This window comes from Strigops habroptila, chromosome 8 (genome assembly GCF_004027225.2).
Source record: "Strigops habroptila isolate Jane chromosome 8, bStrHab1.2.pri, whole genome shotgun sequence".
Taxonomy (NCBI): domain Eukaryota; kingdom Metazoa; phylum Chordata; class Aves; order Psittaciformes; family Psittacidae; genus Strigops; species Strigops habroptila.
Genome location: NC_044284.2, coordinates 1,490,178 through 1,515,584, shown reverse-complemented (window position 1 = coordinate 1,515,584; position 25,407 = coordinate 1,490,178). Strand labels below are relative to the sequence as shown.

The 25,407-nt window shown below is 42.0% G+C and overlaps 1 protein-coding gene across 9 annotated transcripts in view; it reads right to left on the bottom strand.

Annotated features, from left to right (window-relative positions):
- The window catches only part of PLPPR5 (phospholipid phosphatase related 5), a 139,924-nt gene that overhangs the window by 13,955 nt on the left and 100,562 nt on the right, over positions 1-25,407 (bottom strand). For all 9 annotated transcript variants that reach the window (XM_030493799.1, XM_030493800.1, XM_030493802.1 and 6 more), the window contains 2 exons: positions 10,788-10,920; positions 8,304-8,554 (listed from right to left, as the gene is read on the bottom strand). In XM_030493799.1, coding sequence (XP_030349659.1) covers positions 8,304-8,554; positions 10,788-10,920 — 384 coding nt within the window. The remainder of the gene's footprint in view (positions 1-8,303; positions 8,555-10,787; positions 10,921-25,407) is intronic.

Genomic DNA, 25,407 nt, shown 5'->3' with positions numbered 1-25,407 from the left:
GGATGGGGCAGCCACAGCTTCTCTGGGCACCCTGTGCCAGCGCCTCAGCACCCTCACAGGGAAGAACTTCTGCCTTAGATCTAACCTGAACTTCCCCCGTTTTAGTTCTTTTCTTCAAAGAACAGACACCACTGATGTTAATAATAGTATTAAATTAAAATATTATTAAAGAATCAATAGAAATAGGGTAAACTTTTCGTGAAAGTGAAAAGTCTGTACGTTTGCAAAACGCTACATGGCAAATGTAGACTCTCCCAAGGCAGGATTCATGATGTCCCTTCTTAAACTTCACCCCTTGCAGCTCTAGTACAATACAGTAACACTGTCAATTCATTCAAAGATCTGATTTGCACTAAGAATAAAATATAAGTAAGCAGTTATTTTCTTCTTGATTCTGGAAGGAAAGCTATAAACCAGCACAGTCAGTAACTGACAGCAAAGAAACATCTTGAAAGATAACAGGATTTTTCCTCTCTTTCCATAAGTATTGAATGCAGTATCAATAAAAGAAAATATCTCAGTGATTTAAAACATTAGTGAGAACAAATGGCAAGTCCATCGTTACAAGTCCATCTTTACAAGTCCATCTTTACCAGTCCATCTCAGTTCCTTTTAAGAACAGAAACTGGGAGAGGAAGAATCTAATCAAAGAAATCTTTGAAATCAGCCAATAGCAAGACCAACAGCAGAGATTTTGTACGTAAAGTCAAGGATCGGTACAGTAGTTAGAAATCATCTTGCAGTCTGCACATTGTCCTGCAACATCAAGTCAGTGATGAATCTTCTCTGAATAGCAGAAGTGAAGAACTTCTGCTATTGCTTTTGCTTCTTCCTGAAATAAGATTTTAGTATGAATAGATATAAAAGGTGATACCAGCAAGGAGACAGTGGCAGAGAGCCATATAAGGAGGTGGATGTTATCTGATCATTCTATAGAGTCATAGAGTCAGGACGGTTAGGGTTGGAAAGACCTTAAGATCATCTATATACCAGTATTTACTGGATTTTCAGGAAAACACAAACACTTGTCCTTCAATCTTCAAGATGCTGGAAGTGAAATCTTCAGAGAACCTCATAAACTGAAAGAACAACTTCAATTGAAGTGGGTTTGAAAATATGGACTTGAAAGAGTCAGAATCACTACCATCACCCCAAAGACGAAGCTACCTTTAACTTGAGGCTTCTGACATGACTGTCTCAAGTCATAATTTAATGAATCACCATAGTGTTGGAACTTAGCTTGTAGTGGGAAAGCTTTCCAAAGTGTCATGTTCCAAGTCTGACTCACATGAAGAATGTCCTAAATCTAGTGCAAACAAAATCATTCCAAAACATGTTAAGAGGAGAACAGGAAGTGTATGTCAAGTGGAGGATAAAGTGGCCTCCTGGGCTATGCTGCAAGCTCTTCCTGGTCATTGTCTTTCAGCTACCTTTAGGCTCACCAACACAAATGCCTATGCCCACAAACACACAGGTAACAGGTCCCAGAGTCCTGTTCTAGTTAGAGCAGTGCTAGTTGTCAGGCTGGCTGCACCAGCCAGGAGGGAGGTTAGTTTTCCTAACTGATTTCATCAGCCTGGGGCCCAGGGATGCAGGTAGGAAGATCCCTTCTGTGCTCGCTATTTCAGTCCTCCCTGAAGCAGATGGTCTGGGGGACTGTCAAAGAGACAGACCAGTCCATTAGTGGGCAGAGAATAATGACTCATGAAGCCACAAGCAGGAAGCGGAAGGAATCACTGTCCAGGGACCTATCCCAGGCAAATATGCTACAAATATAAGTTATATCATGTTTTGTTTTGCTTTTATGATGCGCTATCATTAAAGAAAGGACCTTGAACTAGTCAAGTAATATAAATAATATTATAGATGTTCCACCTGAGGAGTGCACAACTTTGAATATTCATTATATCTACAAGTAAAGAGACATTCAGGGATCAAAAAGCTGACAAAGCAGTGAGCTATCGTGGATGGTATTTTATAACCACATTCAATGTTTAGTTAGAATCCTGTTTGGAAATCTAAAATCTCTTCAGCTTTCTTGATTGATAATTATTGGGCCAAATTACTCCTGGAGGAAACCACAGTCATATTCTCAAATCATCAGGGCCTTGCAGCCCACTGACTATTTTTCAGCTTTCTCAGTAAGTTTTGCAGTAATTATTGATGATCCTAGACAAAAACTGGCTTTCAAAGTCAGGGTTGGCAAAAGGAAGAGAAAGCTCTAGAAATGCTGGACCTCACTATGAAGTTTCCCACTAGGAGTTCCCCACAGTTGTAACTCTAAACAAGTGGAGAAAGAAAGAAGAATCCTTCAATGTACCAAGACTGTAAGATACAGCCAAATATTAATTAAAGCTGATTCAGTCTCCAGAGGTCATTATCTTGAGCAACTGAATTGTAATGAAGAATTGACTGACAGGGAATACCTTGAGGTCTTTAGCTAAATCCCTGGATCAAATTGTAATGTTAGTTTACTATCCATCCAGCAAGAAATAAATACATCCAATATATGAAGTCCACGATATATGCTGTACAAGCAGTGTCGAGGGACACTTTCATTTGCTGTACCAGACACTGCAAAGAAATTCCCCCTTCTTAACACTGCCCCTGAAAAGCAGCCAAGAGAATCCTTTAGTTCTTCAATTTCCTAACAGAAATATGGACAACAAAGCTGATTCTAAATATGGACAACAAAGCTGATTCTACAATAACGTGCCTCTGCTACTCCTTTTCCTCCTGAACACTCCCTAAAGACTATGAAAGAAAGGCCTGTCATGCCTCTTCACCAGCTGCCCATGGAGCAGCAGCCAAACAGGTACTTCAAGATGAAGGAGAGGTGAGACAAGGCTGGATGAAGGAATGACACCGAGCAGAATGTCACCACGTTGCCATCACTGTGACCCACACTGCCTTGCTGTCTTTTCCCAGTGACCTATAAACACAGTAAACAGCAAAGATGATACAGCAGAATGCCAGGAGCTAGAACCTTGCAGAAAAGATGATCACAGCCCCAACAAGAGCTCTGCAGTGAGGAAAATGTCAGCTTTACCTGCTAGCCCTGCCTGAGGCTGTAGCTGAAGAAAGGGTTCACATTTACAAAGCAACAAAAGCAGGCTACAGAGCTAAGGGCTATGTCAATTATGAAGACATTAAACCTACCCCTCTGTCATTACAAATCCAAAGCAGGTTTGAAATGTAGGCAGTTACACTGAGTTCAAACAGCCTACAGAGGGGTTGGCTGTCAACTGCTCTTGTCCAATGCAATAAGGATAAAACAACAAAAGAGCGAGATTTTACAGAATGAATTAAGATTAGTTTTAAACTACAACTAGCAATCCCCTAGGTCTGCAGCACCAAAGGACAGCTGCTAGTCACAAGTCTTATATTTCAATCCATGGGAATAGAGTGACTAAATCTTCATATATCATTTTAGAAATCCTACTAAAAAAAGACTCGTGACTTCTCATTTCTATGTCTCAGTTGTGGGAGAGAACCAAGTAGGTGCATCCTTGGCTGCTTCAAAATATACCTTTAATTGTCCAGGCTGTGTCAGCTTATGTGTATCAAAGTGTGGCTTATCCAATTATATTCTATGTCATAAACTTGCAGTATTTGCCTTAATACCTATGTTAGCAGATGTTGGTCCAGATGAGAAAGGGTGAACTGCAATGCTGATAGGACATGAAAGCAGATGCAGTCAAGTTATTAACCCAACTCAAGCAAAACAAACCAAACAGAAGACCCAAAAGGAGTTGGGCAGACACCTAAGGATAAATCCAGGTTGCAGCCAGCTTGGTTGGACATTTTGGAATAGATTCATGACATTTCATTTTGAAGACTGTGAAAAATAAACCTGAAAGTGTGAAGAAGACAGGTAATACATCCTTAAAAGTTTCTGTGTTTGGAGCAGGGTTGAGAAGATGCTTCACAATAGTGCTGCCATTCAACATTTCCATTGCTAAGTCTTTCTTGATAGGTACTGAGGGAAAGTAAAGGAGGCGAATGTTACAGAAAGGTCTAAATATTAGCAATACAATTGTTGGCAAAAGCCTGTACGTTCAGCAAGAGAGGAATTCAGAGTTACCATAGCAGCCACCCACTCTTGAAAGGAGGGAGGGGGGAAAAGAGGAAGACTCAAGAACTTAGATGAAAAAAAAAGAAGCTATTGTTAACAAGACAATGTGCACAGATGCCAGGAGATAAGGATGTGGCTGCACTTAGATGGAACGAGACAGGGGAATTAGTAGACAAAGCATAGGCCTTGCTTTTAAATGGGTTGATGAGTGAAATCACACAAGTCTGACATTGTTTACTTCCAGCAAGGCCTCGGGATCAGCTTGTTGCCTGTTTACGGCTTTAAGCTGGTGTTGTTTTGTGCACAGCTGGCTGAAATGCCCAGGGAGGATTCGGGAACAATCCCTCCCTCTCTTCCAAACATTTCTGCTAACCAAAAAGAACGTGCATTTTGTATCAGATGATATGCTCATGAAATCCTAGCTAATATATGACCATGCTCTCAATAACTGTAGTACCACTGCTCACACAATGGCCAGGGTACTCTTTAAATCTTCTGCGCCAGAGAATAGCAATGAGCAAGTCGTTATTCAGGGCCAGCTATTCTGATAAAAGGACAGAGAAAGGGCATGACCCCAAATACTGGAACACTGCATTTCTTTCCCTGATTTTTAGCTGCAACCATGCAAGAGGATTAAAAATCTTAAGGACTGCCAATATTGCATCAAGGACCTACATTTGCAGGCTACAACCCAGCTAATACATGGCAGCAATTCACTTTATTAAGCAGCATGTAAGAATTCAGAAGTCCTGAGAGCAGTTTCTAGTGCTTTAGTTAAATGATGACAGTGTCATGCATCTATAAAGTCAGGAAACAGATCACAACAGTTCTCATTGTTGATGCTACCATGACTACAGACAACATAAGGTTTGCATAAAATATTCTCATTCATGTCAAAAGCCATTGATACTATAGGCACTAACTACCATTGATAGATATTAGGCTTCACTAAAGTCTCCTTCTTATTTTTAAAACGCATTAATGCACTTTTCCTTCCTGCTTTGCAGTAGCTGAACAGTTGGTTTCCTTTGGTTACTATGATTCATGGCAACAGTGGAAATCCAACTTTACAGATGGATGAGAAAAATAGGAGCAATTAAAATGAAGAATGCTGGATATTGTCTAAAATAGCTTGTGCCAAATTTAGAGGTATGTTTCAGCGAAGCAAAGCCTTAGATATCTCCCCAAATAGAGACAATACTATGAGGAGTCTTACACTTGCCTCAAGTTAGAATAGAAGTTTATTGCTCATCTCTTATTTGCAGATAACACTTGCCCATACTAACTGAAGATCCACATTGCTCACAAGGAACTTTTGGTAAATGTTACTGTCAGTACTGCAGATTTGAAGCAAGTGGTTCTAAAACCATATTCAAAAGCGTGGAGTTGGCAGCCTGTGGATGGGGTTGGGATCTTTGCCATGTTGGCAAGGATCAGTTTCTAGACCGATCAGGAATTAAAAGTCATCTCATTAAATATATGCTCAAAAGCAATACATAGACACATCTATATATATGCATATATATGCACACATATGCACACATACATATATAGAATCATAGAATGGTTTGGGTTGGAAGGGACCTTAAAGGTCATCCAGTTCCAACCCTCTGCCACGGGCAGGGACACCTTCCACTAGAGCAGGTTGCTCCAAGCCCTCTCCAACCTTTCAAAACTAACAAAGACAGTCTGTCTCTTCCCACCCTGCCAAGAGTGCAAGCAACAAGGTTGTTCTTGTGATTTCTTACAAACCCTTGACCCCTCTGCATCTCCTGCTTTGTATTTCCTCCTGTTACTCTTTGTTGCTTCTCCACACTTGGATATCTCAAAACCAATCATAGAACTGTATTTGGAACAATCAGAGCTAGCAATATACACTTTAGAAACTTGGATCTTGCTTGTGGTTGTTTATGTTTGGGGGCTTTTTCTGGTCATATATTTCCTGGTTTAAAATCCTGACTTGTCTGCCAGGCTAAAGAATTCATACATGTTGCGTTAATAAAAAGGTAGTATTTAAAAATTAATTACTTCCAACTTTTGCTCCTTTTACCATCTAGCCAAAAGGCACTAAAGATCCCAAAGCTGTTACTGAAGCTATATGGAAGATGACTAAAAAGGAGCATGAGGTAACATTTCGATTCTTCAACCCAATTTGAAGAGCAATTGGCCTTCCTGTCTTGCCCAGAGATTATGCCTATTTAAAGGCAACAACTGCTGCAGTAATCCAGAATAACATACTCCGTTTATGTTCTAGTTTACATGAAATCCAGTTGGTTGGAGATGGCATCAGTGTTGTTCTGGTAGCTCAGCTTCTCTGTTGCAAAAAACCAGAATGCTGTTTGTGGTGACCTTTCTGTTCATCATGCAATAACTGTACAATCCTGGTCAACATCTTTGTTGGCGACACGGACAGTGGGACTGAGGCACCCTCAGCAAGTTTATGATAGCACCGAACTGTGTGGCGTTGGAGGGAAGGGATGGGATCCAGAGGGACCTGGACACGCTGGAGAGGTGGCCAATGCCAACCTCATGAAGTTCAACCAGGCCAAGTACAAGGTCCTGCCCCTGGGTCGGGGCAATCCCAGGCACAGCTACAGGTTGGGCAGAGAAGTGACTCAGAGCAGCCTGAGGAGAAGGACTTGGGGGTGTTGGTCGATGAGAAACTGAACATGAGCTGCTCCAGTGTGTGCTTGAGCCCAGAAACCCCTCGTGTGCTGTGCTGCAACAACAGGAGCGTGAGCAGCAGGTCGAGGGAGGGGATCCTGCCCCTCTGCTCTGCTCTCGTGAGACCCCACTTGCAGCACTGTGTGCAGTGCTGGTGTCCTCAGCATAAGAAGGACATGGAGCTGTTGGAGCAAGTCCAGAGGAGGCCACGAGGATGATCAGGGGCTGGAGCACCTCTCGTATGAAAACAGGCTGAGAACATTGGGGCTGTTCAGCCTGGAGAAGAGAAGCTGCGTGGAGACCTCAGAGCAGCTTCCAGTGTCTGAAGGGGGCTTACAAGGATGCTGGAGAGGGACTCTTCATCAGGGACTGTAGTGATAGGACAAGGGGTGATGGGTTCAAACTGAACCAGGGGAAGTTCAGGTTAGATCTAAGGCAGAAGCTCTTCCCTGTGAGGGTGCTGAGGCGCTGGCACAGGGTGGCCAGAGAAGCTGTGGCTGCCCCATCCCTGGCAGTGTTCAAGGCCAGGCTGGACAGAGCCTTGGATGACATGGTCTAGTGTGAGGTGTCCCTGCCCACGGCAGGGGGTTGGAACTGGATGATCTTAAGGTCCTTTCCAACCCAAACCAGTCCATGATTCTATGAACTGGGTGAGAGGATAAGCCTGGCCACAGACGTACATACACACACTGTGTCATTTCGTACTGACACTGTGAGGGCAGCCCTCAGCCCACCCAAAGAGCCATGAAGGACTGTGATGACAAGCACAGGTCAGGGAATAGACTCCCACAGGAATGTGCTGTTTACTGAGAACAAGATGTGCTTCTGCCTAAGACTAGAATGACATGCAATCCCAACTAAGCCAAGCACAGAGTTACTTGAGTGGGATTCATTAGTCACTCTTCCTCCCCACACTTCTCAGTAGCCTCTAAGCCACCTCTAATACCAGGCAGTAAACACCCTTTATCCCAGCCCTGCTCATCACTCCCTGTATCAGAGAGAAGAGAGGGAAGAAGGGCTGTATTGTCTTGTAGCCCATCTCATTGCAGAGTAAGAGCCAAACAGACTTTGCATGAGCACTGAGGTACCTCTAAATACCAGTTCTGGTATGTAGACACATACACAGATCTGGGGAAACCTGCAGAGATCAGACACATACACCCACTCTTCTGCTTTACCCCACCAAAGAACGTGCAATTCTACTAGTCTGTACTGGGTTAAAACATAGAAAAGAACCACTACCAGTCACAAGCAATCCTTACCCTTATTCTTCACCACCCAACAAACCTGGTTATCCTAAATCTCTCACCCTTTTTGGACAACAAGCCCGCTCTCAGCATTGCCTTAGCTTTCAAGGCTCAGAGAACCACTACATGTGTGATGGTCAGAATGAAGTCCAACGAATCAAATTCTCCAAAGCCTCACAGTAACTCATACAAGGTTTGCACAAATAAAATCAGCCAATAGTTGTCGTATCTTCTCCCCATTCCTCCCTCCTCCCCTCACACTGTGAGCTGTTTGCTCTCAACAAATATAGTGACATTAAATAGTACAATATACTTACAGCCAGATACATAGCTGCATATACGCTTAGTGCTGCTTCTTTGGATGGGAATGTCTTTCTGGCTTTCATGATAAGGTCTGGATTTCCAGTACAGGCGTGTACGCTACTGATGAACTGTGTATACTGTTTACATCCAAGTGCTGTATAGTTGGGTTTACAAAGTGCAAGAAAATGTGGTGCAAGATTCCCTGTTACTACTTGTCCAGCATTTACAAAGATGTCCGTAGCAAACAGTCCAAATGCGTAAATTCCTAAGGAGGGAAACAAAGAGGTTAAATTTACTGACAATTTCACTCCAGGGCAACATATTATAGGATTTATCACAGTAAATACCAGCTCCTTCCATTTAAGAACATGAAAACCCCTCACGTGTACCATACCCTAAAGATCCCGGCTCATGTTGGAGATGTACCTACACAACCACAGCAACAACACTGCAATGTACCTACACATCTGATGTCTCTGCGCCCTTCAGAGGAGCATGCTCAGCTCTTGTACAAGTAGCCTGCTTCCCTAGGCCCCATAGCCATGAATCTCCACTGTTCAAAATAGCCAGCTATACTGGTATCTAACTTTTACCCATGTTCACTAAACAGGAGTGACAGAGGCAAATTCTTCACCCTATAAATCTGCTTCAGACCCAAGGAAGCCAGGCCACGATGGAGAAGTAACTTGAAAAGTCACAACACAGATTGGACATCATTTTCTCTTCCCCTGCAGCGGTAAAGAAGCTGAAGTACTGAATAATTTATTATTGCCATGCATGAGTTGTCTTCATCTTGCCTGCTACTGGGTACATCTCTATGCACAGCATATTAATCACAAGATCAACACAGTGAGCTAAAGATCTATATATCGGAGGAGCTACTTATGCTAAAGAGGGGGTTTTTTCTGAGACGTATCAGCAAGACATTAAACACATGTACTCAGTCATTAGAATGGAAATGCCTGTATCTGATTACTTAAAAGAAAACAGATTTCTGCTATTCTGAGGTCCCTTCCTATCCCTTTGGAAGCAGAAAATGAGCTCTGTAAGGAAATGCAAACACAGCACCCTGACTGGGAGGCAAAGCCAGCAGCTCTGTGTTCAAAGTCCACCTGAGCTACAAATTTCCTCCTGGATTTCCATGGGCAAATCACTTTACCTTTCCCATACTTCAACTCACTGTGAATATAGTGAGTGAGTTCTGGCCATTCCCAACTACATGGGGTACCATGAGGGCTTTTACAAGAGGTACACCACAGCAGATATGATCCCACAGAAACACGCGTGTTTCTACAGGCCAGTTGTTTCCCTCAGCAAAGCTAGAGGACTATGGACGAGCTCTGGGATCCTGGCTGGTCAGCAGTGTCACACTGACATTAATTCACTCTGAGCTGCTTGACACTGGTGAGCAGCGGATTGTGCCTGGCCGAGTGGCTGCACAGAAGGGCCCTTGCAGCAAGCCCTGAGGGTGTGCACTACCCCACCATAGGTGGCCACATCCATCGCTTGGTGTGAGCAGAATGGGTGGTGATGCCTCATCTGGTAGAACAGTGCTTTTTTTTAACTTCTGTGAGCAAGGAGAACCCACCAAAATGGAAGGAAACACGGGCACTGACTGCACACAGAACAACTGGGACGGAAGGAGCTCCTCATCATCACTCCCCACCTCCTCTGGACCTATGCAAGACAGTCTGATTCTTAACGACTTTCAGCACTCCAGCAAGCAATGGAGCTCTCAAAGGCAGGCCCAGCTGTTATACAAACACTGCAAATACAGACACAGCTGCACATCCCCTCCTTTCCCCTGCGACTGGGGCACTCAGGAGGATTAGCTGCCCCAAGGCTTCCTTCCTCCAGCTGCTTTGCTTAGATACAACCATCAGTGAGAAGCAAACAACCTCAGTGAGTCCAGCTATGGCAGCCCTGCACGTACTGAAAAGCAGCATCTGGGAATATTCAACAGCCATTTGGAGCAGTGGTATTCCTCCCTCTGAACACATTTACAATGAACTAAGTTGAAAGGATGACATCGCATATCTACTAAGGTCAATGGAGGAGTTACAGCTGACTTCAGTGGAGCACAGATTTTGCACAGTTTTCTACTAGGGACTGTAAAACAATCTCTAGGCTAAGAAAGTACCTAAACCATGCTTCAAACATCCCCATGTCTTCAACTTTGGCTGCTATGTGTGTGCATAACCAAAAGAAAGCTATCAACTATAGCTATGGCACAAGGATATCTCCTTTCTCCAGGCCTGCTGTTCTTCCTCCTTGTGATCCCAATTTCTTCTATTTTTACTGCTGCTTCTGCTACTGGTTTTTATCTCAACTTCCAAGAAGCATCAGTTGCTACCCAAAAGGAGAGAACTTGCTGCACCTGAGTGAAGACTACATGTGAAATGGTGTATGACTATGTGAATATTCTCCCTGGGTCAAAATTAAGACATAATCGATCACTCTCAGCATTCAGAAAAGGAAAGCATTAATTTTGCTCATACCAAGGAATCTGATGGTCCTGCGCACCAGTGGATTTATATAACAACAGTCTCCAGTTAATATTGTTTTCTCTTGGTTTTCAAAATCCTTTGTAGCTAACTGTAGACAAAACACTGCAGTTTCTCCAACGATAATCTTAGAGAAGGAGAAAAAAGGGGAGAGAAATGGTACATCAGGTTACAGCAAGTCAAACATACTGGTGTTACAGAGATGGCTATTGCATCTTACAGAAACAAGACCAAACCAGCACAGAAAGATAACGTTAAGTGAACCAAATGTTAATCTTTTTATGAGGGAAACATGCATTACGGCTTGCTTTACTTTATTTGCATTAAAAGAGAATAAACTTCTATAACCAGGATTTGGAATCAACATAAACTAGTTTCCAGAATGAGGGGAAAGAGAAAGGAATCTGTTGGTTCAACAGCAGCAGATCGCACAACACACAAGATGTGGACCAAAGCAAAGGCCTCATCCTGGAAAATGCTGAACATTTAGTTCCCACATGGCTTTCACTGACACCCAGCACTTCACAGGGTTCTGAATTTTGAACCATGGGATCTATGGGGGCAAATCACAACAGAGTTCCTGTTTGCATCAGAGGACTGGTTTGCCGGGACGTGTTTAACAGGGTTTGATGCATATTTTGCCAGCTCAGTTTACCAAGACTGGCTTTAGCTTTGTTCCTGACGCTTGAGCAAAGTGTCACCACTGATATTTTAACATTAAGCAGGGCCTGTTTCACATTCATGACACCAAAATGAATAAAGTTCTCACAGAGTTTTATCTATAGATGGTTCACATTTCGGTTGGCAAAAAAGAAAAGAAATAAATGGAAAACTACAGATTTTGAATGTAAAATATCCCCTCTAAGATGTGCAAGAAAACATGACCTTTAATTTACTTATGATAGTTATGGTATTGAGATTTATTAGCCAAAGCCAAGCCTTAAGCATGCATCTATCTAAACCCATGACATGGAAGCTTTACAGTAGGTATGATCATAAGGAGCAGAAGGGTCAAATACTGACCACTGTATTCCAACTTTGATTCACTGTGGGACTTAAAGGCAAGGCTCTTCCAGTAACCAGTAAAGCTTATTGCTAAGTATATTACACTGTGATAAACAGGAATGAAGACCAGCAAACTGAAAGTCTTAATAGTATACAAATTATACAAGAAATACTGCCATCAGATTTGATTCAGTGCAAGGTTTTCCTAGCCCTTTGACCTAGCAGGAAATGAGAAACCTTTGCATAGATCACAATAGGTCTGAACAGTTTTACACAGCACTGGTTACAAAAACAAAACCCCAACAAAAACCCCAAAACCGAACTGCAGAACAACTAGGGGTGATTGCTCATAAGCACAGATTGTTGTCAACAGGAAGAATATGATTAATGGCCTTACTTATTTGTAGATCTACACAGATGACTTTGGGCTAAATTGTGACACACAGAGGAAGAAAGTGCTTCTTATACATAACAAGGCACAAATAACAAAAATCACTGTGGTGGCGAGCATGTGAAAAGCAAAAGCCAGTTTGTCACAGAAACAGTCATCATCCATTACTTCAGACAGGCTTTAGATCCTAGTGGAATTTTTAGATGAGAAAATAATGTTAATACCCGAAGTAACAACTATCCTCCTCCTACTTTAACACAAGAAAATTTTCAGCATACTGAAGTACATTCCTTCATCTATAATCAACAAATGACGAGTACATGTATGAAACATAACCTTGAAATCAGTCATCATTCTGACTATGATAAGGAGAATTCAGCCCAATGATCCCTTCAGCTTTCATAAAGACAAACACTAGCCCAGTTTCAATAAGATTCATAAAGGTGAGAACTGAAATACTACTATTTTCACTGAAAGTCATAGAAACTCCCTCCTTTTCTCTAGAATAACGAACCATCAAGGATCTGTGATATACAGTGCTCAACCTATGCAAGAACATCAAGAGCAAGCATGCCAGCAAGCTCAGCTCTCCAGCTCTGAGCAGAGTCTGGATCTGCTGATCTAGGAATACAGGGTCTTCTTGCTGGCAGGTGGGGAAGTTGGGAGAACTGTTCATTCAGCTATAGAAGAGGAGATCCTCACTTCCAGACTTGCAGCAACCTGCCTTCAGCAGGTCCGTGCTGCTGGCAGCAATCCTTCCTTATAATTTCCTGCCTTTGATGGTGAGCTGGATGAAGGAAACACTGCTCCAGGAACAGCAGGGAGCAGTGTTCAAGTTCTGAGCGGAGCAAAAATACTCTCAGAGTGGGTACGGAGGCGCAAGGGTCAGAACGATGAAGAACTTGGCTAAAGACAAAACCTTTGCTATGTTAGGCCTAGTGGTCTACCCTCAGCAGTAATCAGTGGGATATGCCACTGAGCACAACAGGTATTTATCTCTATCCTTCTGTGGCTTGGCTTTGCTAGAATCCTTCTGGAATTTGGCAATACATACAGGTTCTGTATTTTTCTGCACTGGCAGCTGTTCCTCCTCCATCCTTCAGCACAAGCACTGCTTATCTCAGTCATCAGCCTATTGAGGTTTCAGAAATGAAAGGAAAATCTTTTTCAATCTCCTAAGTCCCAGGAGAGAGTCTGTTTCCCAATGCAATTCTTCTTTCTGGCACCACTGGCAGTAATCAGCTCTACAGGGCAGAGGAAAGGGAGAGAGTGATCTCCTTCTTGCCTATTAACATAATTCACATGCCTGGTATATTCCAGGAAGGAACAATTTCTGCATTCCCTCTGGCACACAGACCACCATTAACCCCTTCCACTACATATGCAAGTTGCAACCAGTCAACAAATGACATTTAACAGAACAGGATTACTTGTATGCTTCTTGACAAAGTCTTGGGGCAACAAGTTTTTGCAATATTCCAAACCTGACAGTGAAGGATTGAGATGGAGAATTTGAAAGCTCTGACAACATCAACTTTTGGACAGAGCTACACAAGCTCAGCTACAGAAATAGCATTTGCAATGGAAAAAGTGAAGGTGTTAGAAGTGTCTTTCATCTCCTCCTGTCTAAAAGGGTCATACTACTTTAGATCACTGTACAGATCTCCTGAAGAATTATCTATATTAAAATCCCTAGCTTTACAGATATTTTAACAGCTGTTAAAAGCAGAGGCCATCCATCCCCAAGGCTGAGAAAACCTTTTGATATATAATTATAGCATGTAAAGTGTAAGGAAAAGAGCAATTTTCACCTGAAGACTAACAATACAAATTGCGGGCTTTTCAGCTTTCTAAAGACCATACATCTGAATTATTTTCATAGTCCTTACATAAAAAGGCAGTGTACATAACTGTTACAAGAAGGAATAAAACAAGAATGATCACCCTACAAGCACTGGCCTAAGCTCTGATGGATGATGATCAGGCCCTTGATCTACTACAGCTTCCCTCTGTAGCTGCAGGGAAGGCCCTTAGACCTGGTTCACAGTACAAAGTGTAATAGGAACAACACAAAAATCACCCTACATAAACACATTTATTATTAATACATCCTTCATAACTAGCATTTAGATAATCATTTCTTTTCATGGAAGCACAGAAAAGAAATATTAACCCAGCAGAATCAAAATTCCAGGAAAAGTTCTCGTATCCATCTCCATGGCAATCGTATCCTGTCTGCGATGTGACAACCCATTCAACAGTCAGGAACAGTGGGAGGAATGAGATCTAAAATTAATATTTCTTCTTATTTCACCTCTTAGTTTCTGATTAATTTATGAGCTGAGTGATTTCCATGGTGGTTTTGCACTAGTAATATATTCATTGCCAACCACCCAATACCCCTTTCCTTGTTTTCCGCACAGGATACTTATAGCATTGAGCAGTCATTCCCTACGCTGATTCCTTCCTCCCAAATAAGTTCAGGTTTTCTCTGTATTAGTCATTTTTCTGAATTCAGGCAAGCTGTTCTTAGTTTTAACACTGCATGTCAATTCAGAAACTGAATTTGTCCTTCCCAAAATCATCTATCAAGTATATTCTTAACTGGGTTCTAAATTCCGAGCTCTTGTTCAACTTGAAATGTCAAACCTGACTCATCCCAAATCTCAGAGCCAGAGCAACTCTGACCTTGTTGATTTTCCAGTGAACTGACTCCATAAACAAACCTCCCCTAGTGTCAAGTATGGTTTACAACAACCAGCACCTATATAAATACATGACCTAAAATCTGTACTTCTGAACTACTAATGAGATTTATTTTATGGATTGCCTTCTCATGCATGATGTTACTGCCTATCAAAATGCAGGATTCAAGTACAAATCGAACATTCATTTGGATGATAAGCTATCTGAGGGTATAGGAATGTATTTAAACAAGACAAATCTGGAAGCTTAAGGTTGATAATCTCTATTTGGGATTAGCAATGGAATTTCTGTGTAAACATTCATAGATCTTTCCAGATAACACCTTCTTTAGGGCATACAAATGTTCACGAAATATTTCATATGGGCCAGGGAACATGGTAGAACACACGACTCCCTCTCTGCCAATTCTCAGGGTTATGCTGTAGCTACAGCAACCACTCAGATAGATGAGTAACGCTGAAAAACAGCTATTGCGTTAAAAAGACCACTAAATACTCATCCACATTCTGAATTTATCCAAGTTAAGAAGAGCTGACAATACCGTGCACTGTAATTTCTCTTTGGACTTGTCATTTATTGTATTTCTCTCATTTAGGCATGACTTAAACCCCAAACAAGGGTTTTGCAAGGCCATTGTCAAGAAATACCATGGCAACAGATTGTCCCTTTGGGGAATGAGCATCTCGGGCAGTCCACAGTGCTGCTTTTCTCTCTAGGATGAACTTCCTCATGCTTCCTCAACAGCCAGGAAGGGAAGCTGGGAACTGGAGCTAAAAATCTGGGGGATGATCTCTGTATCTCTAAGTGAGTTGTTATCACTTCAGTTGCATGGGCCCCTCCATTCATTTCACTTACAAGTTCTCACTTCGAAAACGTGGGGTAGATTTCTTTGTCAAATATGGTTTCCACAGGCTTTGTGGTTCCTGGCCTTTATTTTTCCTTCTGAACTTTTAGCAGTGAGCTATTTCTGACCTGTTTCTCCTTGAAAAATGCCACCAATATACCCCAGAGCACAGTGGTCTCAAGAGTTCGGAGAATCGAGCAGCACAAACCTTGGTCTTTAGTGATGCTGTAGCTAAGCTCCACTGTCTGCTTTAAGCTAAAATTGCTGTGTGAGGTGACAGCTCTGGCAGGAAAAGCAGCAACAGTATTTCCAGCAGTAGCAATTTCAAGTTCATTATGCAAAGCTTTCCCTCGAGGCCATTTTCTTTCTGTTTTTCTTGTTCTCATTGCTTCTTGCTTGCTTCAAGCTGACAGCAAATGCCCCCGTTTATTTTCACATAACTACATTTTTTATAGGAAAAAAATGACCAGTACTTTTGAGGAAAATGAAAAAATAAAACCTGGAGAAATCCATCTGCTATTGATGAAATACAAGCTATCCCCCTTTACATTCAGCATGGACATATAGGACCACGCGGCATAGCGGCTTCTGAAGGTCTGGAGAACAGCTCTGAAAAGAAAACTGCTTTTCTAGAGAAAGATGGGGTAAAAATACTCAGCCGTTTTTTCCAATCAATTTTGTTTTAAAAATACATATACCTTTTTTCTTGGTATATATTTGGTCATGGCCATTTACAACAGAAAAATAGCAATATAAGATTACATATCTAATAGCCAAATATTATCTGCTGCTTTCTCTGTGTTGCAGAGTATGGCTATATGCTACTGAACATTAATATTACCTCTGACAGGTAGAAATATTCTTTACTGCTCTTTGCCATACAGAGCACACATAGTCAGTATGTAACAATAGTAAAGGTTGCTCACTTCGTGAAGTCTTTGTTGCTATTTGAAAGCAAATGGCACATAAACCCCAAGCATTGATAACCAGGGAGCTCCAAGTGAACCCCAGGAGCACAAACTAGGCAGAAGTTCTTCCCTGTGAGGGTGCTGAGGCGCTGGCACAGGGTGCCCAGAGAAGCTGTGGCTGCCCCATCCCTGGCAGTGTTCAAGGCCAGGTTGGACACAGGGGCTTGGAGCAACCTGCTCTAGTGGAAGGTGTCCCTGCCCATGGCAGGGGGTTGGAACTGGAGGAGCTTTAAGGACCCTTCCAACACAAACCAGCCTGTGATTCTATGACAATCACAGAGACATGGACAACTGCATCATTCACTGAATTATCTTCATTCACTACCATATAACAGAAGAAAATGAAATATTTTTAAGTCCAGTGTCTCTAAAACCGTCTGTTTTGCTTTTTCTCCTTTTTTATTTTTAACTAACTGAGCAATTGCTCATGTATGCAAACAGCATCTCCTCCAGAATATGCCTGCCTTACCCAGCAAGTAAAGCCTCTGCACAGCAGCACACTGTCACCAGGGCTGGAACCCCGCAATGCTAGAACAAAGCTTGGTCACCTAAAAGATCATTTTGAGAAACAGTTACCAGGACCCTGCTACTGTGAGTAACTAAGAGAAGGGCCTTGTGCCATCACCACAGAGGGCGAGTGCTGGCGTGTGACAGCAGGTCCTGCATTTGAATCATAGAATAGAATCACAGAATGGTTTGGGTTGGATGGACCTTCAGAGCTCATCCAGTCCAATCTCTGCAATGAGCAGGGACATCTTCAACCAGATCAGGTTACCCAGAACCACATCCAGCCTGGCCTGGAATATCTTCAGGGATGGGGCATCCACCTCCTCTCTGAGCAACCTGTGCCAGGGTTTCACCACCCTTCATTGTGGAGAATTTCTGTACCACATCCAGCCTCAATCTGCCTCTGCTGGTTTAAACCCACCACCCCTCGTCCTGTCATAACAGACCCTGCTCAAAAGTCTCTCCCCATCTTTCTTACAGGCCCCTTTTAAGAGCTGAAAGGCCGCAATAAGGTCTCCCCGAAGCCTTCTCCAGGCTGAACAACCCCAGCTCTCCTAGCCTTTCCTCACAGGAGAGGTGCTCCAGCCCCATGACCATCTCATGGACCTCCTCTGGACCAACTGGTGCTCTGCAACAGAAGCAGAGGGACAAGCAACCAGCTCCATGGGGTGCTCTGGCCCTGCCTTGGTGGGACCATTTGCTCCAGATTCAGTCCGCTTTACCCACTGTGCTTGCCATCCCATCGCCTCCTCATGGCTACTAAACTGTTTATATTGCTGTGAGATGATGAGTATCCACTGCAGTTCTCCAGGGGATCAGAAATGGCCTGGACACCAGGAAAATAAGCTTCAGTAATGCTAACATATCTGGGGGCCAAGGAAGTGCCTGCTACTCGGCTCCAAAACTATCTAACTGCTGGCATGGTTTCACAATGCTGAGACAAGTATTCTTGGTGAGCGCATTCCAAGAGGCAGTGGGTAACAGACTGTGGTGAGAAATTTGGGGTTTTCTCTTTTTAGAAACTAACATCCAAAAGCTAGGGGGAAAAAAAAAAATTAATCTAGAGAAAATTCTCCACATTAAAAAAAAAAAAAACCAAACCCAACCCCAAATCTAGTAATTTTGATCTGAAAATGGTGAGAAGAAGAGAAAAGAATGAATTCAAACCTGCCTTCGAAAAGCATCAATTCACATTTCAAAAGATAAAGTTACTTCAGGCTGAAATATTCCCGACAAGGTTCTTCGAATAGGTTTTAAGTTGTTCTGATTTTCTTTTTACAAAACCAAGGATGCCATTATCGAGAGTTTCCAAGCTCCACAATTCACTCTACAAACACTTCTCCTTAGGACATTGGGTTGTCATATGACCAGAGATCAACTGATTTCAGTCTACTGATGCCTGAATGGTATCTGAAAAAGGTTTTTGTTACATACAAGTACTTTATTAGGGATTTTGAAAAAGAATTATTCATCAAACGTGGAGGGTTTTTGCAGGTGCTTAGCTTCAACCTTTAAAACACCGTAATACTGGAGAAGGGAAAACAAAACATTCCAAGGCCTACCATTTATCTCCCCCATTAGAAGATGAATTCCATATGGCATGTTCAGCTCTGCACTCAGCTGTATCAAGGAAATCTTCTATTGGACTTCAAGTGATACATGTGAAAAAGACTGTAGTTCCTTATGGCCTGGCCTCGGTACACCCCTTTGTTTCTTGCCAGTCCAAGAAAGCAGTACTTTGTTCTGTCTGTTGAGAGACATTGGTTTCTTAACCCTTCTGCGCATCTTGAAAACGTCATTCCTTGATGCGCACAACCCCAATGCTTGATGATACCCATAGCAACGATCATCTCCAACAGCAATGTTACTTAATGCTTTAAACCTTAAGTGATCTACACAACTGCACTTTTCTACCCAGGATGAACATTCAGTTGCAAAATTCAATATAAATGGGCTTTCATCCCTGTTTGAATAAAAACTGATCACATAAAAGGCATCTCTTAAAGATTCTGCTCACAAAGTAGTGGTTTTACAGTCAGCATGTGACTGGAGCCAACTGTTCCCAAAGGCTCAGAGGAAGGAGAAGATCTGAATTTCCTGCTTTTCACACTGCCTTACTTCTATCTCACTTCTACTCAAGGCTAACCACGTTTTGGAGATACATTATTCCTGTGATCAGAAATGCCATCACCACTAAACAACTGAAACCGAAGGGCGATTGTATCAGTATAAGCACCCTGTGTTTTAACATAAGAAAACCATGTTGCACATATGATTAATACTGCAAAAATAGCATCTGGATTTTTGTGGCAAAACATGTGTCTGCAAAACATACACACGGGATTGGTTTTTACTCGTGTTTGTTAGTGTCAATTAGGATTGGATTCATAATGCTAAATATAAGTAGGCAGCTCAATAAAACAATTCTACACTTTTCTATTAAAATAATCTTCACCATACAATAACTTTCATTGAAAGCACATAACTAGCTCCACTCCTATAATGGCCTCTGTACAAGCATCGCTTCCTTTACAATTATCTTAGGCTACAGTATAATTGCCAACCCATCAACTACACTAAGGTCATTATCTTCTTCTAGTTGAAATCAAAGGTAATTATCCCGACTAAATTCAAAGGGGCTGGATTAGCTGTGAAAACCTATGGCACTCTAGATTAAAAGCAACACTTCAGCCAAAGTGGGGAAACACATTTTAGCTATGAATACCATCCCAAGAAGATAAGAAAACAAAACTAGGAAGCTAAGCCAATTTTACAAGGGAGTAGTACTAAATAGTTGGGAAAAAGGTTTAACAGGTCTGATAAATCAGAAAGAAAAATCTACAACAGTAATGCTCACTCCTGACTGTATTACCATAAAATTGTTCTTAGAGAATACTTTCTAGTCTTCACATTGCGAGCATTACTGCAAGAGATCTGATCTAGAACTCTGACTTTAATCTGAGCTGTCTCACATTGGGGTTACTTGTACATAATATGTAAAAACCAGCAGGAAAGCTACTGAGTAACAAACCCTGACAGCATTAATCCACATTTCTCGTGCCCATGAAAGCCAAGAAACAAATGACCAAATAAAAGCTTTCAAAGAAAAAGTAGAGACTGTGACTTGTATTGACAGCAACACAGTCAAAGTGAATGAAACCACGGCTCTACCAAAAGTAACTTCTGAAGCTTCACTGGCTCCAGGCAGACCCCTGAGGGCATGGTCACTAGAGATGCTGGTCAGTGAGAAAGGATGAGAAAGAATAACAGATCAGAAGTACCTCTTCCAGACATGCTTCGAGCAGCCCAGATGCAAACCAATGTGTGACCATTCACCTGCATCTCTTCCCTCAGACTCAAAAGCTGTAATTTCACAGCGTGCAATTCTTTCTCCTTAAGAATGTTATTATAATTAATTAATACACTGAAGTGGTGTTTATTAGAAACAGAATCTTAATGAAGGCACAGAAGTGGGAGCAGGGAACTGTTTATGAGCATCAGAAGTTTTAATAATTGCTTGCCTCTTAACAATGCAATGGCAGTGAATTAAGCAGCTTCTTCACAGAACACTGCAGAGCAGCAGCACGTCCCATTTGTCTTTATTTGACACATATACATGTAGAAAGACTGCTTCGGGAATGATTCTGCGCATCTTGCAGATCAAATAGGGGGCATTTACTTTATGGTTGTCTGCAAATATGATCTGCACCACTCTTATCACTCCTTCAACTCTGCTACACACTGTCCATTTTACTGCTCCTGCCACAAGTCCAGATGGCTGCAGATGTGCAGCTGGCAACACTATGTTGTCTGACCCTGTTTAGGAGTTTACACAATGTAGTGCTTGAATGGAGAGGAAGTCCCAAGTGCCCTCATTAGCACAGCAGCCAATGAGCTGAAATAGGAGCAGCAAGAGTGGGAAATCTTAGCAAAAAATTCCTAGTACAGGAAATGCCTACAAGACAGAGGGGAGATTGTACGCTTTGCTGTGAAGACAGCAGAGCATAAAAACAGCTCTTTTAGGCATGCAGTGGTATTCTGAAAACTAATTGTGAAGACTATAGGCCAAAGTAAGCCCAGCTACTCTTCTTCACTATGTGACTCCATCTCCTTCCACTCACAAAATAGGGCATAATGCTTTACCTTAACGCTTACCAAAGGATCACCTCCTTTGCACTGTAAAATAATAGTAAACGTGTTGCTGGTTTAATAAAATATCTTAAGAAAAGCTGAAGTGGTGAGAGAAGTGTTTTAAGGATGAATGAGTCTATTTAAGAATTTCAGATCTTGGGAAGCTTTGCCACTGGCTGTCTTCAAGGCAGACTTGAGAAGAACTGGCATTTGGTCTTCTCTGTGAAGGCAGTAACGGGGTATTAGATAAAATACATGATCATTATGTAAATGCATGAACATATATTGGCTTTTAATTAGCGGTGGATGTAATCTCTCATTATTTGAGCAATTGAAGTTATTACTAGAAAGAGAAGTTCAAAGCATGCTGTGCTGAAAGGTGCTTTCACAAGTTCAGTGATACGATACCTGTTTAGATATTCTGGTGTGTGAGCTAATTCTTTCAGGCATTAGTTTTTGTCATTGCATTTGAGGTTAAAAACACAGGCGAACTAAACTATGGCCACAAATAGACCATGGAAACATGACTATTTTGCAGCAGCATGTTGTGCATACACACATTTTGAGTTTTTAAAGAAACAGTCTCTGCTTAATGATTTCCTTCTATTTCTAATCATGCAACAATCGCAGTCCATTCAGAAGCAAAAGATACTCTGAGTAAAACTGCAATACTGACTCTTAAAATGAGTATGGTTCCATACAAAGATTCAATCAGCATCACAATACAAAGGTTCAATCAGCACCACACTCATTCCCATACACTATTCCACCTCAGGAAAGCCTTGCTAGTTCAAGTAGCATTGAAGCTTGTGATTAAAACTCACCAACACTGAGATAATTAATTCAAAATTACTACATATCTAGCTCTTTTTTAATTCTTTTCATGCCCAAATCTCCCAGTGCTTTACAGAGAAGCCTACTTTCACAATTGCCACATGACGGCTAGGCAGCAAAGGCTAAATGAACATCCTGCTTGGGTGGCTACATCCCTTTATCAAGGCAAAGCCTGATAGAGCTCCATACATTTATTGTGCCAGCTGCAGATGTCCACGAACTCCTCACATACCCCAAGGCCAGTCTGCTTGCAGATTTCATCTGCCTTTGCTAAATGCTCTGGAAAGGGTTCCTCTGCCTGACTGAAGCGCTGACTTCAGTCAAGCATGAGCACTTGGCAAAGAGGGCAAAGAGAACCATTCTAACAGCCAGACTGCCCTCACCACCATTCATATGAGCATGCTCGTGGCCTTCAGTCAAATGCAGCTCCCTCGGGCCCTTTGGATGCTCAGACTCACATCTGTGCAGTTTGAAAGCATGTAGACAGCAGCCTCAAGCGTGGCCAAGCCCAGATATACCCCAACAGGTCCAAGGATACCCCCCCTCATAGGAACAGGAGAAGCAGAAACTGAGCAGTGAAGAGGTTCTGGACACTAAGATCAACCTTTGTAAGCATGATCAAACTACTGCAAAGTACATGCTGAAACCTGGGCATGTCCACATGTTGTTCTGCATAGGGATGAACTTCTGCACTTCTGACATCAGCCAGGAGCAGTGTGACCATACGAGCTCCCACCAGTCAGCAGAGCCATGTTATGGACTATCTGTGAACCCACTGTGTGAAATAAGGTACCATATATTAGCCTGAGTCTTAATTAAAGCAGGTCAAGCTCAAATACTTCACCTCATGCTCCCCACAGGCTGCAAGTTGCACATGGTTGGTTACTCCAGCTCAGCTGACCCATGATTAATAAATCTTTAAGCAGAATTAATTCAGTCATGTCTAAGCCCTAAATTGCTATGGACAGGTCACAGAAAGGCCTCGTACTACCCAAAACAACAGTGCGGGGAAGTTGAGTTCCACTTACGGTTCTAATATTTAATACTTGATTTATAAAGAGGCAAACTACAAATTGACCAAAGAAAGTCCTCATAATATTATTCAGAGTTTGAGTAACAACAACAAAGTATGATTCAGATCCCTTTTAGAGCCAGCATGAGACCTACCAGCCTAAACCAAAGGGTGTTTCAAAATCTTACATAGAGAAAGGAAAAAAGAATCAGAACAGCAGGATATTGTTGAGCTGACTTTCAATCATGACAGGTTTTCTTTGTATTATTTAGAAAACAAAAGCCTCTAGTTTAGGAATGAATGCCTTCATACACACTCCTTAACCCTTACATGGGTGAGAGGCAGGAAGGAATATTTGCAGAGAAGGAAAAATACTATTTGTAAAGAAAAAGCCCTTAAATGTGGTTCTGAGGAACCTGATCTAGTTGAAGATGTTCCTGCTCATTGCAGGCGGTTGGACTGGATGAGCTTTGAAGGTCCCTTCCAACCCACACCATTCTATGATTCTACGAAAACATAGCTCTACTGCATTTGTAGTTGGTTGTACATTAGTAAGTACATAAGGTTAATATATAATGGATCATAATTATACAATAGGTAATTATGATACATTTATACAGTACATGCAAAATGACAGGGAACAGTGTATGTGGTCCAGCATGGGAAGCATAAGTGTAATCCACAGCTTACGGAGTATAACCAGAGGGGGGTTTTATGGTGGTTCATACCCCAGGAAATGGCATCCAGGATTGAGAGTCAATTTGGAAGCAGTACTAAATAATTTATTAGATTAACAGTAGATTTTATATATATATACACACACACACTACTGCAGATTTCTTAGTGCTTACCATTGAAAATAAATATATTCTCACCTGCAGATGAATAGAAGTGATCTTATCAAAGCCTGGTTGCTGATCAGAGATAGCAAGTGCTGTAACTTTGGCTTTCCTAGGCCTTCTCCACTACCACGTTCACTGTACCATGGGTGAATATTAAGCACTAGCATATTTACAACGGATCTTTATCATTAAAGCAGCACATCACTTGTACATGTGCTGGAGATGGGGTACATCCACCTCAGCTAGGCTTTTTATCTGTGCTGGGTGAGGTACCACACCTCAGCTAAATAAGCACCATTTATGATGAAAGCTGGGCCATCACCCACTCCAATCTACCCCAGAGATGCTGCAAGGGCACTGTAAAGCTCTTTAAACATCACACTGCTTTTAAGGCTGAAAAGCACAACAGCTAAAGCTATTACAGTTCTACTTTGGCTGTCATTCATTACATATCATATGGAACCCCATCTCCTCATTCCTTCATGATGTACAATAAGCACGAATTGTTTGGTTGAGAAACTGATTCTTATTTCAAGCCTGCTATTTTAGATTACAAACAATGCAGACAAATCCCCCCATCGTGCAGGATTAGTTGGATTAACAATTTCTCACTTCAACATAAGTGCATTGCATCGTTTGGAGGACAAGCAGGCATTCAGCTGCTGCAAACAGCCTTGTTCACATCTGCTTGCCACTTTCCTTCCAGAGAGCCCATCAAGGGATGAAGCATATGGCCTTGATAGTGTTGGTGTTTGTAAATAGCATCATAGCAAGCACAGCAGAAATTACACATTCAATTGGAAGTTCAGACATAACTTCTGCAGGCCCTATTCATACCAACCATCACAGCACAAGAGGAAGACAGCTAAAGAATTCCCAAGAAAACCCACAATGGTTCTGAATCTTTTATTGCTCCTCCTAGTTACAGCTCTCTTGGATTCGTGGTTTTATGCTGGGATGAAAACAGCATCAGACTATCAAACCATGTACTTATCTTGCTATGTGTCCCAACAGGCCAATTGTGACATCTGCTACACAAAGTTACTGCAGTTACTTTAACAGTGTGATTTATTTCTCATTCTTAAATAAAGTCACAATGCAATTATTCCTTCTCAAAGGAAAGGCATGACATAAATTGGGTCTTAGCTTTCATACCTCCTGCTGGCACTCCCCCCTTGCTGAAGTCCCCAGCAGCTGCACACCCAAAAAGAAGGGCAGCAATTTTTACATATCTTTTGTCTTTTTTCTCTTGTCCCTCCCCCCGCAAATGTGAGAATGGAAGAAAAAAACAAACAAGGAAAAAGAAAAACCAAGGAAAAGAAGTTGCAGCTGCGCCCACAGGTTGAAACTATGAAGACACAGACCAAATGGGCC